Source organism: Cygnus atratus, chromosome 9, assembly GCF_013377495.2.
Source record: "Cygnus atratus isolate AKBS03 ecotype Queensland, Australia chromosome 9, CAtr_DNAZoo_HiC_assembly, whole genome shotgun sequence".
Taxonomy (NCBI): domain Eukaryota; kingdom Metazoa; phylum Chordata; class Aves; order Anseriformes; family Anatidae; genus Cygnus; species Cygnus atratus.
This window is the reverse complement of record NC_066370.1, coordinates 25,942,590-25,960,507: the sequence shown is the minus strand read 5'-3', so window position 1 is coordinate 25,960,507 and position 17,918 is coordinate 25,942,590. Positions and strand designations below refer to the sequence as shown.

At 55.5% G+C, this 17,918-nt stretch overlaps 1 protein-coding gene across 19 annotated transcripts in view; it reads left to right on the top strand.

The window, feature by feature from the left end:
- Positions 1 to 17,918, top strand: part of MBNL1 (muscleblind like splicing regulator 1) — an 83,457-nt gene that overhangs the window by 12,919 nt on the left and 52,620 nt on the right. For 3 of the 19 annotated variants that reach the window (XM_035566494.2, XM_035566492.2, XM_050712573.1), the window contains exon 1: positions 12,835 to 13,287. The exons of 5 other annotated variants lie outside the window; for them this stretch is intronic. In XM_035566494.2, coding sequence (XP_035422387.1) covers positions 13,114 to 13,287 — 174 coding nt within the window. In that variant the 5' untranslated portion in view covers positions 12,835 to 13,113. Of the gene's footprint in view, positions 1 to 12,439; positions 13,288 to 17,918 lie in introns of those variants that run through there. 11 more of the 19 variants (XM_035566497.2, XM_035566496.2, XM_035566491.2 and 8 more) reach the window with 8 other exon arrangements.

Here is a 17,918-nt window from a genome sequence, read left to right as displayed (position 1 = left end):
TCCCGCTTTGGAAAGTTTAAACAAATAGTCAAGAGTAAGCCTGAAAGGAGCCGCTTCAGCCTGAGGTGTAGGCTTTCGTTTTCAGTTTTGGAGAAAGGTTAGCTTCCCTCGCGTTGTTCCGCCTCGTGGATTCTAGTCCTCGGTCACTTCCTGAAGTCGGAGATGCTGTTTATCATTTACTAGTAATACTTAGTAATAATTCCTGAGTTTAACTTTATTCTGCTTCCTGTGGTGAGCCAAGGACTGAATAAGCCAACGTTTTTTAGCCCCTCCGTGACAAATATCCCACGTTGACGCACGTTTGAAAGCAGCCTGTACCCTTGTTGCTTTCTTATAAAACCCGTCTTGTACGGAGGGTTCTGGGGCCTGGCCCGTTTGCGTGTGAGAGGAGCGCTGCAAGTGCTGCCTGCCTGATTTCACAAGCAGGGGGCTGCTGTTGAAGAGTCGGTAACGCAGTGCACTGCAGCCCGTCCTGCGAGGACTGTTAGAGGGCCGACAGCCGTACCGCCCTGTGGCCTTTGTATAGCGGCCAAGCTGCGCCGCGCTACCTCACTGCATCCTCTCTATTTTTGTTTCCTTCAAGGACTTGTTTCATTCTGCTTCCTCAGAGTGAGTGCGGAGGTGGCAGCAGCACAGGGATGCCTGTAATTAGGAGGATGAGCCTTAGCACCTCCTGATGCCCGGAACGGTGGGTGATTGCTGCTTGGGAACTGTGCGTATGAACTGTGGCCGTCGTTTTTCTACCAGAGCCCACACCAAGGAAGTGGCACACATTGGGTTATGTCAGACACCTTCCAGTAACAGTTCATTACCTTCAAAGGCATAATAGGTGTTTTCCTTTGCGTTATGCACATTTTAAATGCAAATGCCATGAAAAGGTAATTTTGCTGTTAACAAAGATCAGCTCATTAAGATAAAGCTGCATACAAAGTTGTTCCCTTTTGTTGTCAGTTTTGTTTATTTTTTTTTACCCACGCTGAGGATGACTTCTGTAATTATGAGCATTTATCAACAAAACCTTGCCACTGCTGTCAAGAAGAAGTTTTACTGTGGCTGTGTTTTGTATATTTTTATGAGGGTTTTCCAGTGCGAGCGTGGAAGGACGCTCATGTCGGTGGCCAGCTGTTGGCGATGGTGTGGGTCTGGAGCACCTCGCGGCACAGCCACGCCGCGCACAGGCCGCACACGAGGGCCCGGATCCCTGCAGCGTGTGGGTCCGGGGCTTCGATGAGTGGGTTTGTACGCTAGCGGCCGCAGGGGAGAGGTCTGGCAGGGACGCCTGCCCCAGGTTTGGTGGCTCCTCGCTGCGCAGCGTCCCCCGTCGGCTCCGCGCGGCTCCGTGGCTGTTCCCTGCCGGCGGACACGGCAGCCTCCACTGCTTGTGCTTCTTGGGGCTCAGAGCAGTTGCCCCAGATTTTTTATTAACAATTACATATTGTAAACTCAGTTTCCCAAGTAACGCAGCAAAGTAAACAACATTTCCTTCCTATGAGCCCATAATTATTTACCAAAAGGATAAACATGTGAGTGCTTTTTCGTTGCTGTCCTCGGTGACATTTGGAGCCTGCTCTGCCGCGAGTGTGTGCGATTGCAATTCCCATCCTGTCAGCGGAAGTTTGGAGCGATTTGCAAGGAAAGAGAAAAGGACCATTAAAACTGTACCACAGTTGTGGTGAAACTTGAGTACATCCCCAGACAACGAAATGCACCTTCAATACAAAAAGTTGGAAGGAGAGGGGTGTGCATACGGTGGTTCGTGATGGGGCTTAGTTCCTGGCCGGGCGTTGAAGTGAGTGAGCAGCGTCGCCCCATCCCATCCCATCCCATCCCATCCCATCCCATCCCATCCCACCTGCGGCGGTTGGTGCCGTGTGCTCGCCTCTGTCCCGGCTTCCCCTGGAGAGCAAAGCCAGCGGCAGCTCCCGTTACCCAGGAGTAACTCCTGTCGCACGTTGCCGTGCTCCGCTCGGAGGCAGCAGTAACTCCTCTGCCTCGGAGGCTGACCTGAAACTTCTTCCTCAGCCCCCGGTGGCCACCACCCGAGCCGGTACAGGTCAGCGGACGTGAGGTTGGCCGTGCCCGTCGGGCTGTTTGATGGCTGCGTGGGGCTTGGTGTGTGCTGACCTCAGAGTGAAGTCCAGCTCTGGATCAGGAGAATCGCTTTTCCTCTGGTATCAATTATTTTTGAAAAGGTCTGCATGCTGTCAGCTCTACCCAGTGAAACTGCCCATGTTTCAAATGAAGCGTGTATGTTACAGAAGCCTATTACCTTCTGAAATGCCTGTTTCTAGGTATCTGGGAGAGCTCTCTTCTTAACGTAGCCTAAAGGAGAAAAAGGCTGCGGTAGATCTGACCCCTTAGCTCTTGCTAAGGCCTAACCGTGTATTCACTACATGCAGCTTGGGTTTTCGATGGACGATTGCTATCTGCTATTCACCAGAAGCAACGGCAGCAGCCTATGAGCTAAAGACATACTTACGTCACTAGGACGCGAAGGAGTGCGCTCCGAGTTAACTTGCGTTGGAATCTACAGATTGCACAGAAAATCCGAGGAAGCCAGGACAGAGTAAACCAGACCCACGTGAGCTTTCCGCAGCCGTGCTCTCCTTTCAGTGAGCCAGGTGTACGCCAGCGCCAGGCGTGGCACGGCGCGGTGCGGGGCCAGCCGGAGCCGCTGCTGCCGCGGGGAGGAGCCGGAGGCGGACGGGCGCCAGCTGGCCCCGGGCAGCCCGCGGGCACCGCGGCAAGCGCGCCGCTGCACCCAGCATGGCGCCGTGGCGTGTACGCCAAGCGCTGTTGTCACTTCGGGGCGTAAACGTGCGCGCTGTACGCATTGGTGGCTGCGTCAGAGCGAACTTGAGGACAGCAAAAAGAAATAAGCACTGGACAGCTTAAAGTCTGAATTGCGTGTCACTTGGCGTTTTGAGGAGTGAGATTTCCCGCAGCCAGCCCAGCTGGGTTTGCCTCGCTTTATCGGTTCTTTGAATTTACAGGTGGCAGATGAAATTTCAGAATATAGTCTGGGTTTTTCTGCTGGAAGCACACCTTACTGCCTGCCTCCGGGAGAGGCTTTTGTTGTAAAAGGAAGTTTTTTTTCAGTTACGTACTTGTCATAAAAGGAATTTTTTTTTCCACTTAAACAGTTGTCATTAATATTACATTCGGGGCTGGTTCTTACAGAAAGTGCCTCCGTCCTGCTTGCAGTTGCGTAAAAAAAAGAAGAGCGCACACTGAATTTTCCCTTATCTCACTGTACCACATTTTATGTATCTCGTAGTAAGATGTTTTGTTTCTACGGTTTCAGACTTGGTGTTTTAGAAGATTAACAGACTTAGCAGCGCTGTTTATTAAGCTTAGTGATGATAACAATGTAATAAGTCATGAGACAGTCACGGATCATCTGGCAAAGCAAAACAGGCCTTGAGGTTGAACTTAGAGCAGGTATTTTTTGGAAGGAGAAATAAAATGTTGCAGACACTGTAAATAACACTTCCTGACTGGGGTGGAAGCTCACGCTTGCCTGAGGAGCGCGATGGCACGTGCGTTCGCTCTGCATCCACCGCACGCTGAGGCACAGCAGCGCTCGAGCAGCGCGTGCCCGCTGTTGGGCACCGCACGCGTGAAGCACGGCGCCGCTCCCTGCGCAGCCCCCGTCAGCGTGCCGTGCTGTGCCGTGCCATGCTGTGCCGTGCCATGCCGTGCCGTGCCGTGCCGTGCTGTGCCGTGCCGGCAGGGCCAGCGGCAGCGGCAGGAGCGGGGCCGGGGCCGCTGCAGCCCCGTCTGCACGTCTGGTGGCTGGGGCTGCGCTGTGTCTCCGCGCCGCGCTGTGCTGCTGCTGCCTGCCGCCAGAGCCGGCCTGGCTCGGGAGGCTGAGTAAGGGCTTGGGAACCCAGTCCAGCTTTGGGCTCCGGGCCCAGTCCTCCTTCCAGAGAAGTTAATGGGAATCGTTCCTTCTAAAAAAGGCAGGGCGGCCGCAGCTCGCCCTCGCACCCTGGAAGCCCGCAGCCCAGACCCGCGGTGGGCCCGGGGCAGTGCCTGGGAGCAGGGCTCCTCGCCCGAGGTGGGCTTCCGCCGCCGGGGGCAGTTGCTGGCGGGGAAAACAGCGCTTGCTGCGGTAATGGGGTGTAGGTATATCCGAGGTCTCGAGCCCGTAAGTCCCTCTTTACCCGTGCGTACCGAGGAGTCTGTCAGGCTGTGGAAGCTCGACGGACCGGGCGCATTTGTCAGGTTTTCCAAGCAGGTTGCCAAGCTGAAGGCAGCCGTGGTTAGGCCTGGATTCACTGGAGAAAAAGAAAACAAACCAAAACCAAAGAAACCCGACCAAACAAGCATCGTACCCCCCAAATGCACCACGCGTCTGTGCGTGTGAGCGCACGTGCCCGAGAGCTGGGATTCAGGCGTTTGCCCGGTTTCGCCCGCACAGAGGCGGCCCCCAGCAGCGCGTGCCCTTCCTTCCGTGCTGCGCCCCGACGAGACGCGCTCGCTGCTGCGGCGCTGCTGTGCCGTCTGCGTTCTGTGGAGGGGAGGTCCTGCCAGCCCCACGGGCCGATAAACACGGCCTGGCTCGCTTAGGAGAAATAAACCGGTAGGCTTTTTTCTGTGACTCTCAGAAACTGGACAAAAAAAATCCAAACAAAAAAATGCTTCTTCCCGTGTTTGGAAGCTTCGTTAGTGCCTGAACGGCGTTTTTGTCTTGGGTATTTGCCTTTGTTTTTAAGTGCAATCCTTTCTATATGCGGTTTTATGTGGGAACCCTTCAGTACTCGGTACGTAGGCAGAACTTAAAATGACTTTGAGACTTGTTCCCAAGCAGTGAAAAAGAAAAGGTAGTGAATCAGTGACATTAATAATGCAATTATGTGCTCCTCAGCTTGTGATGTGTAGCAGTTAAAAATGTTCTTCTGGGGGTGCAGACACCTGCTTTTATGGCTTAGCTGTGCCAACTGCTTAGAAGAACGACCCTGGAAAAATATCTTGCTGCTTATCAGCATTTTATTGAGCCCCTGTATTTATTTGTGCCAATATATTCCATAAATTAATTTTTATGATGTGTTTTTTTGTGGAAAGTAGGCACAGCTCTGCTCCTTTCTTCTAATTAAATGCAGCTAATGGTGGCATCTCCAGTGCCATAATTTGCACTTTTTTCACTCATTTTTCTGCATGACTGACAGAATTATTGCTTTGGGTTTTTTTGTTTTGTTTTCTACAGCTTGTAAGCATTCTGTCTTTTGTCACAGTAAGTGTAGAAATTACTTTGTTTTCCTTAAATCTTTTCAGAAGCTCTCTTCAAATATTCTGTCTTTTTTACGACTAGGATTTTTAACTTTCGTACTCACTATTTTTAAATGAGTTTTTAGAGGTAAGAGTGAGAATCGGAGGAAAACAGTAATCTTTTTGAGCTTTTTTAAAGGCGCCTCACCGCGTTGTTCGATTTCGGTAGCTTGCACAGGTGTTACTGAAAGAGGAGGTAAACTGAGACGTTGAGCAGAGGGCAGAGAGGAATCTTCCACGTGGGAAATACGAGGGGAAAGCTGATAAAAATAGTGGAGGCAGACAGTTACGATGGATGTTCGGGGTATTATGCAAGCCTCTAAAATCGCCACGCAGCGCGAAGAACATCAGTTGGAACGTGGCCGGAGGGCTCGCGGGCTTCAGTGAGGGATCACCGGGTGTTTTCTCCCCCGCAGGCCGAGGGCTCGCTCAGCGCCGTGCCAGCCGCGGGGGCAGCGGGCCCTGCGCCACGCCGCGTGCCCCTGGCCGCAGCGACCCCTGCGGGGAGGGGACGGGCCGAGCTCCGGGGGCGGTGAGCGCTTGGCGCAGGACTTGGCCGTCTTCAAGCAGGTGGCCTTAGAGACATTGCACTTCTTTCCCAGAACGAAGCGTAGTCACACAGTTCTTATTATTCCTTTTGGCTGCCGTTGACTAATTCGGAGCTTTAACTTGGTATCTGAAGGCGCACGTTTATTTAGCTTGCCTGAGATTGCTCACGTGTTGCAATGGATCTCATCAACGAGCGTTCTGTGCTCCTGGGCACGGTGTTCGTAGGGATCTTTTGCTCAGTCAAGGAAAGTTTCTGCCAAACTTGGTTTTGCTGTGTACACAAATCCATTTTGCTCTCGCATTAACACACGAGAATTATCACAGGTACCCCGGGTGGTGGCGAAGCGTAGCATTTAGATGTTTAGGTAGGTAACACACACACGTTATTTGAGTTTCACTGTATTTTCTGGTAAGTTGTGTAAGTTTTTGCTATGCTAGAAGAGTATGCCCGCTACGAATTAAATGTAAGGCCAGACCGTACTCAAAATAGAGTACTTTCTGCTTTTTGGTCGGGGTTTCTTCGGGACAGGGACAGCTGTGAGCTGGAGCGCTGCCGGCGCCCCCTCTGACCTCGCAGCGGGCGCGGGAGCAGCCCCAGCACCGCCGCCACCCTGCGAGCCGCGCTCGCACCGCGCGGGCTGCTGCAGGCTGCCCTGCCTCCGGGCGCGTGGAGGGGCTGGGCCGGGGCCGGGGCTGGGGCCGCGTCCCTTGGGGTGCTGGGGCCTCCCGGAGGGCGCCCCCGCACAGGCTGCGCGCCGCCCTGGCCAGCGCTGCCCGCGTTCGGCCTGCGCCAGAGCAGCGGCCGGGCCGTCGCGGCCCCCCTGTCGTCATCCCGTGTTGTGGCGGAGGCACGCGGCTGTCACAGCCCCGCGGCCGCTCCCCGCTGCTCGGTAAAAGTGCCCAGGCTGTCGGGATCGGAGCGTAGGTCGCTGCCGAAAGCAGAACCGCCTGTGGCGCGTTCCTCGTTATCTGTACGCACGTCCCGCTCTGTTTGCCCTCGAGCCGGACGCGCGGCGAGGCCGGGCATGGCGCTGGGGCCCTTGGACGCCCTGGGGGGGCGCACGGACGGGCACGCGGCAGGCACTCGGCTGGTGGGACGGGCGTGCGGAGCTCTCGGCCGTGCCCCGTTCTCCGCGGGGCGCAGGCGGAGCCGCGGTGCGACCTGGAGCGGGGAGCAGCGGCACGGCGCTGCGGGGAGGTGGCACGAGCGGCATTCTCCATGCCTGGTAATTGAGTTCAGATTTGATCTCGCTAATTAATCTGGCGTGTGCAAGGGTTTGAAGGTTGCATCCAGGCTCCGAATTCGTCGCTAGTCCCGTGACAAAGCGATGACGGTGCACAGGGGCAGGGCGTGTGACACCTGGCGTCGGTGACCGGCAGGCACCGCGAGGGAAGGGTGGGCAGGGGAGCAGGGCTGAGCAGGGAGGCTCGCCGGCTGAAGGCAAGGCTCCTAGCGGTAAAACGGCCACGGCAGCACTCAGCCTGTGCGCCGTGTCCCCCGGGCGCTCACCGGGCCGGCGGCCCCGCCGTGCCCGGTGCTGGCAGGCGGCCGTCCTGCGGCGGGAGGAAGCTGCCCTGCGCAGCCGTGGGAAGGGCGGTGACGAACGGTGCGTGTTTGGTGCTGGGACTGGGAGCCTTCCCGGGGTAACGTGCAGCTTTGGGTTAGAACCGTGGCCGCAGTGAGGTGCCAACACGTTCTCCTTTGCACTGAAGTAGCTAGAGAGGCCTCGAGGCCGGGTGCCTGCCGCATCTCGCAGCGAGAACGCCTCCAGGTCGCTTGTCCTCCCTGAGAGCACCGGCACCGGCTGAGTCGGGTGTTAGAGGCAGCGGCCGCTTCCCCTGCTGAGTCACGGACACGGCTTTATTTCTGCAGGAGTTACTGGGGGTGACGTTAGTAAGCACGTCCCGTATTTACGTGTGTCTCGTACGAAACGCGTGTGTGTACCCCTGTGTTGTTGCAGGTCCCTGCCGGTGTGGAAGGGTTTCTCAGCGGTGTGTGATCACGCTTTTCACCACTGTTACAAATACCTCCCGGTTCTGAGCCTCAGCTGCGGGAGTTCTGTCCCGAGGCTTGTGACGCGGCCATGCTCTTGAGGAGAACGCCCCAAAATGCTGCTTGCTGCACCTTCTTGTCAACACCGGTTGTGTAACCGGCAGGCACCTCCGTCCCCGTCCCACTGAAGCAAGCAGGAGGAATAACAAGTGTTTAAAAAGTCAAGCACTTGCGTGAGCTAGGGGAGAGAGAAGAAACCTTTTTTCACTTAAAACGGGGCAGCCGTGCCCGTCACCCTTCTGCCCCAGGGCAGCCCCCAGGCGTGCAGGAGCCCCCGCTCCGTCCGCGTAGGGCATCCCGCTGGTCCCCACAGCCCTTGGCGTGTGGCCGTTTGCAGCTAATCAAACAGAACGTCTTCAGTGTGCAAGAGGCTGATTAATAAGTAACTTTTTTACTTCTGGAAAGTGCATCGGGTTTTTTGTTGTTGTGGCAACAGAAAGAGCTTTCGGTTCTTACAACTTTTGGTTGTTCCGTTTCTGGTTAATAAAAGAGCTTTTAGTTATTTCAATTGAAAAATACTTCTCAGAGCTTTAAGGTGAATCACTGGATTACTTTTGCTTTCAAAGATACAAGCTTCCTTTTAGACTGGCTTGGGAAATGGCCCTTATTCCGTGGTTTAATCTCCCCTGTAATTCCCAGGAAAATACGTGACTGCCTATTTGTACCATATATTATGTAAATGTTATGGTAAAAGAATTATAATATGGGTATGGTTTTACTACCAGGAACAATAGTTGCAATTTTAATGCTGTGGACGGGTGCGTGAATGCGCCGTAGTACATAAATCAATAGCAAAATGGATTAATGCGGAGTAGTCCTTCCTGCCATTTTGTGTCTGTGGCTGACAAGCTGAGAGAGCAGGGCAGTAGCTAATGTGCACATCTTGCTGGTCTAGAGGCAGACACTGACCTTCGCCTATTCTCAGGTATTAATACCCATCCACTTAATGCTCTCAGATGATGTGAAGTACTGCCAGTTTTGAGGAGGAGATTGATACATACAATAGATCACAAAAACAGCAGGAAAAAAAGAAAAAATTCAATAGGCAAGTTTCTTTATTTTGAAGTCTTTTAGTTGTAGTAATAGCGGCTAATTCGTAACCATATTTTCTTTAAGGAAAAGGGAGTTTACGGAATTTGCAGTATAACTTTCTGACTCGAAAATAGCATTACTCTGATCTAAAGCAACAAAGGATGGGGCTATGGGATTTGTACGTCCGTGCTGGAATGACCTGACTGTTGCTGGGAGTCGCTTCGGTTTGGGTAGGGACGTAAAGCTTGGAGAACTGATTTCAAGGAAGTGTCTTGTTTCTGCCCAAGGTGGTAGTGCACGTGCACTTAGGGCGCACACTTCATGATGTTGCCATTTCCTTATTATTTATCTAAACTGTATGGACCGAGTGTGCTTGGATGCCTTCAGTTCAAATGTAACGTCACACTTAGGTGTTTCTGCCAAAATGGGTTCAGAAACTGTGCGGTGTGCTTGAGACAGACGCGCGCCTGACGAGGAGCTGCCTGAGAAGCCCACTGAAGTCAGTGGGAGGTGGCACTGCCTTCCCCAGCTACTCCGTCAGAGCCGAAACAGTACAGAAATAGCCTTTAAACGCTGCTGGTACTACTACTACTAAAACTATGTGTATTATGCAAAATATCTGGGTCATAGAAGTAATGTTGGCAGATTTTTCACAAATCTGGTGTGGGGCTTGCTTTGTAGTTTAGTGCTAACGCGTGCTTGTAGGCTTACGAAGCTCTGTCACAAAGTGCTGGGCAGGGAGGGAGCTGGGAAGTACCTCGGGGTAGCCCCGGACCAGGGCACCGCGCTCAGTGGCCGCTCCGCGCCCGCTCCGTGCCGCCGCCCTCGCACGCCGCTTTGCCCGGGGGCGTACAGCCCCGGACCGAGGGAGGGTCTTTCTGCTTCCCTCACACGGAACAGCCAGCGCAGCTCCTACAGATGAGAGCGCCAGGCAGATCTGGTTTGCTCAGCAGCAGAGTTTACGAGAGACTATTTCTCTTTAACCTTTCCTTCACTGTTACGGGCCAAGATGTTAATTAGCTTCATTGTTTCAGCTTAATTTTGTGACAGCGCTATAATTACGTCTCTCAGTTCTGCCGTGGAGTAATTGCTGTATCTTTTCCAAATTTTATGTTGAGATGTGTTATTGGTAAACTTTACATTTGGCAGAGGTGTTTTGAAAATACTCTAAGGCAGTCGGTAATTTCTGTATTTCTTTATTTAAAAGACAGCTATTTGGCAATTTCAAGCTTTGAGATTGTACTGTCAGTGTAAATAGAATATTGATTTTATTCCATTTCCTATCTCATTAGAGTCATTGTCATGAGGGTGGATTCATGTTGTGTAATTATCTGTTCTTGCTGACAGTTCCCATGTCATTGAGACTGGCGTTTGCAGCTTCCACTTTCTGTGAGCATAAAAATAGCGTTCTTCACTGCCGTGTTCTTCTTTATTGTTGTGCTCTCTGATTGTCCAGCTTTATACATCTTGCTGTAGGAGACGTGTGTGAATTGAGATAGAGAAGACAGGAACGTCCAGCAAACCCAGTTGCAGGAAGAGTAGAAACAATGGCTCTTCTGGAGCAATTTCCAGTGCAGCGCTCAGATGCCTTGTTTCTGTGTCAAGGACTGTAACGAGGAGGAAGAACACACCATTAACCTAGCTGCACAACATTTCTTTGTGGCGATAGCGGGAAGTAATAAAAACTGAGCATATTTAATCAGAACTCGGGCACCACAATCATGTGGTCCTTGTCCTGTTAGTTTCACTTTCTCAGGTGTTTTCAAGTAACATTTTCATTAATTTGTGAAGCTGTTTCTTAATCATTTTCAGTGACCCTGCTCAGCAGACAGCTAGGTCACCTCTGTTACCCTCTTAAGGAATGACTGCTCAGTGCTATTTCTTTCTACATCTGCTTTGTCTTTTCTGAGAATCATTCTTTAATTCACTTTCAGCATTTCTAACCTTGTTTTCCTCACTTGTATTTATTTCTGCGTCCTTTTGGATTCCCAACAATCAGTGAATACAAAGTTACGCTGTGGCCAAATATACGTTGCAGCATTTAGTTGCAACCTTTAGTATGGAATGGAATGGCTTGGTAGGTAGACTCTGGAAACTGCCAGCCCCCAAATAAACTGCAAATAAATTAAAAAACAAACCAAAAACTATTCAGCCCCTTTCACAGACAGTTCCTCCCTCTGGATTTGTTGCGGTGTCTCCTAGCTGCTCGGAGATACCCCAGGAAAGACATCAGCTGTACCTGCTGGTTTTATGCAGACCGTGGTATCCTGATAGCATTTGAGGCTCACTGGGGACTCCTTTATTGGCTTGGAAAAAAGTTTATGCGGATCAGAAGTTATGATCCTGTACTAATGTTGTCCTCTAGTTTGTTCAGTGGAGACATCGATCACCTCTGGCCTAACGTGGGTCTTTGTTTCTGCTAGAAGACTATGTTTAAAGCTGACATTCCTGGGTATGTTTTCAGGCAGATAAATTTCAACAAAACAACTTTTCTTCAAGAAGCTTTACTGACAAACTGTGCACCTGGCATTCCTTCGCGTTGGGAAGAGTTGCCTCTGAGGCATCGCAGCTCCGTGGAGTAATGCTTTTCAGTGCGTAGCCGGCAGCCTGAGGAAGGGAGGGTGAGATTCAGCCGTGTCCGTGCGGGTACAGAGGTGTCACTGACCTCGACGGGATCGGGATTTCTGCACCTGCACTAGTGCCTAGTCCAGCTCCGGACAGAAAGCTCGCCCAAGCCTGGGAATAAGGAGTGCTGTTCCCTGAGCTCTAGCAGGGTGGGCTCTGTTCGCAAGACGTAGCTTTCACCTATTTCCGCTTTCCCTAAGCTGTTCCTTCTCCTCGTGCGTATCTTTCTCCTTCCTCAGGGCTGACTGCTCCTGTTGCCGAGGCTGAAGTTACCTCACGTGCCCGGCGGCCCCTCGGGGGCGGCTCTCGGCACGTCCCGGGGCTGCTCTGGCTCTGTCGGCGCGGTGCGGCGCGGTGCGGTGCGGGCCGCCTGCCGCCGTGCCGGGGGCTGAGGGGGGGGGGGGCGCTCCCAGCCGGTTCGCAGCCGCCTCGGGCAGCACAGCCCGGCCGGGGGCAGCTCCTCGGCGGAGCCCCGGGACGGGAGCCCCGGGCGGGGCGGGGCGGGGCGGGACACAGGGGGCGGGCGCGGTGCCGGGGCCGTGACGGGCAGCCCCAGGTGGCGGCGCGGGGCGGGGGGGCTGCGGGCACGGCCGGGCCCCGGCCGCACCGGGAGGCTGGGGGGGCACGGCCCGGGGCCGGGCGGGGCCTGCTGGCGGCCCGGGGCCGCTCCGGGGGCGGCTGCGGGCGGGGCGGTGCCCCCCGGCCTGCCCCGGGCCGGGCCCCCCCCCCGGGCCGGGCCGCCTCAGGCAGCGCCGTGCGGCGGCGAGCGTCTGACAGGCGCGACCTTGCATAAGACGGCCCGCGCCATTGGCTCGCCGCCCGGCGTCCCGCTGCAACGCCGCCGGCGATTGGCCGGGCGGGGCGGCGCGCTCGGCGGGGCGCTGTGTAACGTGTCTCTTCTCTCCGCAGGTCGGTACCGGGCTGCCCCCGACGGCTCTGCCGCTGCTTGGGACCGCCGCTAGAGCAGCCGCCGCTGCCGCTTTTTGCCTTGCTTGCTGCCAGCTGCACCGCGACGACAGCACGGCCGCCCGCCGCCTCTAGCCCCGGCACCCCCGGCCTCCTCGTAGCCGGGCCGCGGGCGCGCTGCCGAGAGCCCCCCGCTGCCGCCCGGCCCCGGCGGCGGACAGAGAGAGAGCCCCGAGCCGCTGCGTCCGCCCGCGCCCGGCCGCCGGCACCGGCCTGGAGGCTGCCCCGCACACGTCCGCCCCGCACACAGCGCCTCGGCACGCGGGTGCCCCGGGCCTGCCGCCCGCCCGCGCCCATGGGTGACTGAGAGCCCCGGGCCGGCCCCAGGCACGCAGCTCGGCCCGCGCCCCGCCGGCACCCAGCGCCCCGCCGGCACCCAGCGCCCCGCCGAGCGGGGGCCGCTGTCCGCGACCGGCTCCGTGCTGCGAACCGCTGGCGGAGCGCGTCCCGGAGCGCGTCCCGGAGCCCGTCGGACCGCGCAGCTCCCGCACGTACTTTCAAATAGGGAGCGGGGAAGCGGCGCTCCGGAGGTGGCGCTGTCATCGCTCCCGGGCCCTCGGTTCAGCCGCTTGTCTGTTCGGTGTGTCGGAAAGTTTAACTACCTGTAAAACCTAAAGATGGCTGTGAGCGTCACGCCGATTCGGGACACAAAATGGCTAACGCTGGAAGTGTGTAGGGAGTTCCAAAGAGGGACTTGCTCACGGCCAGACACGGAATGTAAATTTGCACACCCATCGAAAAGCTGCCAAGTTGAGAACGGACGCGTAATCGCCTGCTTTGATTCATTGAAAGTGAGTAACTATTACTTTATTTCCGAGGACGTACGGTTAACGAAAGAGGCAGTTGCAGCCAGAGAAACCCTGGAGCCCGAAAGGGAGACGCTGCTGTCTGCCGGCAGCCAGGTCTGCTGCTGCTGTTATTTTTATTGATGCTTGCTGGTTTGTTTTGCTCTTTTCCTCAGGGGAAGGGGGGGGAATAACGAGAAAATAAGCCTTGCAGGGTTGGAATCGTCTGGCGTGGCTACAGCTACTGGTCCTTTGGCTCCAAATTATTCCCGGTGTGTAGATAGAATAAAGGGCATTTCACGTAGAAACAGCTAAGTCACTCTGAGGATTCTTTGTTTTTAATAGCACAGACCACGTAAGCAATATGATGATTAGTTTCCACCCTGTAACTGCAAGTGGGTTGGTGGTGTCCCCGCACAGGGGGAGTGAACCTTAGAGAAGTGTTTTCCATCTCGCGTTATTTGGGTGCCCCTGAACGCTGTGGTTCTGTTTCTGTGCTGAGGACTCTGTGGTTATCCTTTCCTTTTTGCAAACGCGCGGGTTTCAGGGAGGGAGAGCGCCCCGCAGGAGGCAAGGTGCCTCTGGACAGGCGAGCAGGATGGGCACGGGGAGCTGGCAGCCTCGCTGTGCTTTTTGGAGCTGCGTCTGAGCTGGGCCCTCTCCGTGTGGGGCTGTTGTTTCGCTGTAGCTGCGGTTTCAGTGATAGGTGCTGAACGTGTGGGTTTCCAGCTCCTTCTCTTTGGCTTTTACAACTTAAGTTACGCTAGCGTTTAAAATACCCATCCCACACAGTACCTTAATTCAGTAGGATCACTGAAATGAAAAGTTGGGAAACAAGAACGTGTCTGTGTCGTCCTGCAGCACGATTTTCTCTTCTTGGGACCGAGTCCTGGGAAGCGGAGCCAGCCACAGAGCGGGGGATTGCTGAGCGCGCTGAGGGGGAGCTGCGCGCTGTAGCGAGCTCTGCAGGTTGCTGGTGCAGGCAGGAAGTGGGCTGTAGGGGTTTTGTAGAGATCCTGCAGCGCTCTGCCTTCGGAAATGCGTGCTACTCAGATCTGGATGGAAGGCGAACCCTCAGAGCGTCCTCAGGTACCCAGCCCCACCGCCCGGCCTGTGTCAGCGCGTGGCAGGTGAAATGCTTTCGTTAATGTACTTTTTTTTATTATTATTTTTAAAATGACAGCCATTGTAATGCACAGGAGGAAAAAAAAGCATTTGAAAGCCTGGAGATGCGGTGTTGGTGTGCGCTAGGAGTTAGCGGAGGGCACGGCGCGGGCGCTGCCTGTGGCAGAGCTGGCGGCATCGCGCCGGCCGCTGGTGGTGCTGGGCGCGGGCGCAGCGTGGGGGGCACGAGAGCAGCCGGCAGCTGCGGGCACGGGGTGCAGCCCGGCCCTGCCGTGCTGCTGCTCTGCACAAGGGAGATTCAGCCGACACCGAGGCACCGGCGTTATGGCCGTGGGCATCCCGCCGGCAGCAGGACACCGCCTGGCTTCACCGAAAGGCAGCGTCCCGGAGTTACCGAGGCAGTCAGAAACCAGCGCCTAGGGTGTGGAGGAGCCCTTCCCATCAGCGTGGTTCTTCCGTTTCCATCCTATTAAGGAAGGAGGTAATTATCACCTCTGTAAGGAGCTGCGAGGCCTGTGGCTAACAGCTGTAGGAAATAGTCAGCGTTGTTGCACGGCTTCAGAACGCCCTGTGGAAGAGGGCTCTGTCACCACGAGAAGCCAGCGCAGCTAACTGAGCCGGGAGCGAGTCCCGGCCAGGTCCACACTGAACAAGTACAGCGCTCAGCAGGTACGTGTGCTTGTGGTAACGCCGGGGCGTGCGCTGGGCTCGGGGGCTTCCTCCCGTGCCCTGTGCCGCGGGTCCCTGCGGGGGAGCGGGCGGGAGCCGGGAGGAGCGCGGCCGGGGCAGGGTGCTGAGCGCCTGCCGCCCTCCTTCCTTCCTGCCTGCTGCTACCCTTTTAGTTAAGGAGCTCGGCTGCTGTGTGAGAGTGCCTTTGATAAGGACAAAACGGAACGTGTCTCAGCGCAGGCTGCCTGTCCTGGCCAGGCGGTCCTTGTTTTGTTTATGTTGCAGGTTTTTGTGTGCGCTAAGCTAAACGAGCGGGGAAAGCATAACAAAGTAACTAGCGCTATCACAAACATTAGATGTTATGCAAAAACAACTTAGGGAAGCGTTGTACCAGATTTATCTCCACTCTGAAAGGTCAATGAGTCGTTTACCAAAAGCTAGAAGGTTTCTGATGAGGACGCGTGAAGGCAGTTTGTTCTGTTCGTGCTTCCGCGTAGAGGCAAACCTTTGCTAAGGCAGCCGTGCACCCACAAGCTGACATTACACCGAACTGATTTCTTGTGGATGTGCCCGATACCAGTGTTGGCACTGAGTGGCTGCTCCTGCCTGGTGCCTGGGCACAGGACAGGTAATTCAGTCGCCGCGATTTTCCTTACAAGCCCTTGGCCCGCCGGGCCCCCGCAGCAGCGCCCGGGGAGCGCAGTGCCCGCAGCTGCTGTCACGTCGCTGCCGCCCGGGAGCTGCGCCCGAGCGCGAGCCCCTGCTCGTGAGCTGGAGGTGGTGCCCCGCTATTTTTAGGTGGCAGCAGGCACAGCGGGGCCCGGCCCGCGGCACCCCGGGGAACGGCCTGGTGCACCCGCGGAGCGCTCAGCCTGGGGACGTTCTGTTTCCATTTCGCGGGGAAGAAAGAAAAGAGAAAAATAAGCCAGGGTTGCAAATGCCAGCCTAGGCCGTGAACGAGGGGGGCACCTCGTCCGCAGCCGCTAGGGCTGCGGTGCCCGCGCGGGAGGGCCGCTGGTCTCTGCAGCGCGCCGCTTGTTAGCACCCACGGCGCCTGCGTGCGCTGCGGGCTCGCTGTGACGGACGGGCAGCTAAACGCTGACGGGAGGGCACAGGCCTGGCCGCGGCACCGGCGGGCGGGTACAGGGCGGAGGTCGGGGCCGCCTCGGTCCGAGCAGCCTCCGTCCCTCCTGCGGTGAGTCCTCGCCTCGGGTCAGGCCTGGGGACACCGCGGGGCTCCTCGGGGCGCTGCGCTAACCAGCGTCAGCGTGTGCGCGATAACCTCACCTGCGGATAATTTTAGGGGGATTTGAAGACCAAAATGATTATGCAGTATGTTCAAATTGTCAGCTAAAGCTGGGTCAGCCGTAGCTCTGGCTCTGCATTGTTTAAATTCCATCAGATTTTCTTCCTAAATTTGGATGCCTAGAGGTCTGTCAAACTGTCTACAGCAAAAGCAGGCTGTTGAGTTCCTAAGTCAGGAAACCGGTTTGCAACAGAAGTTATCTTTTAAGCATAATACTGAAACGTTGGTCTTTTTTTTTTTTTCTTGGAAAAAAATGCCTAAGTAGGATTCATTTCTGAAACTGCGTTAACTTCGTCAGATGTTCCGACAGCGGAGTCACCTGTCGCTTCCTGAGCACCGAGGGGCAGATGCCTCGACAAAGGGGAGCTGGACGGCAAAGGCAGAGCTTGTGGGAGGCTGCGGGTGCGCCGAGGACGCCCAGGCGAGCAGAATGCAGTTGCTCTGCATGCCACGTCCTTTGGTTGCCACGCTGCCTTCTCTAGCCGTACGTCTTTGAAATCACAAAAGCACTGGGGAAAGAGGAGGGAGAAGGAGGGGTCTGGGTTCAGACTGTTTTGTCGCTGCTGGCAGGCGCTTCCCCCGTGCACGCAGCGGGCTTCCTGCGGGGCGCGCGCTGCCAGGACGCGGAGCACGGCGGGTCGTGCTGACGGACCTCCGCGCGGTTCCAGTGGCCCCGGAGAGCTCCGCCGGGCCTGGCCCGAGCCACCCCTCCCCGCCTCGGAGCTGGCGTGTGCTCTGCGCGCTGACGCCTGGGTACCTTGTCGTTCCCTCGGGCTCGCGCTGCCGCTAGGGCTGCTGCTTCGTGTTAGGTTGGATGTGCCATTGGAGTGCAAAAGCCTGTTCCTCCTCTTCCTTCGGCAGAGGAGAAGTCCTGAACACCCGCGTTTCTCTGAGCGTTTGAAACTGAGAAAAAGCCCCAACCAAGTTCGGGTCCGCTTACTGAGCAGGGCAGCGCGAAGCTCTGGTGCCTCGTACCTATTCCGCTGGTACGTGTTAGTGCGTTGGTGTTTTATCGTCTGTTGTAGGAGGAGTTATTTTTCAAAAATGAAACTCTTCAACTCTTTAGTAGCGCCACTTCACTTCTTATCGAGAAGCCTTAAACATATATAAACGTGTTATTACTACAGCTGAACCTGGTGAGTGCCTTACTGCTGCCTCAGGGATGTTGTTATTAATCGTTTAAATCTCTCTCCTTTGTCACTGCTTCAGAAAACAAGAATGATTTTTTCACCTGTCACTGACTGTTTTGTTATAGTTGCACAAGGATAAAGGACCCTACTTATTTATTTCAATGCAAAGAAAAGAAAATCACCGAACGTATTTCTCTAATAATATTAGAATCGTTGGTAACGTCAGATCGTTGGCTCTACTTCACCTTTAATTAAGCAAGCAAAAAAACCCGGAAAATTAGTAAGAGAACGTTCTAGCAGGGGACTGTAGTAACGTTATCGGGCTTTGTGGCGTGCTGCATCACTCGAGTACGAGGCAGCAACAGCACCCAGCCTGCGGGGGTGAGACTGGGCTCGGGTGGGAGGCG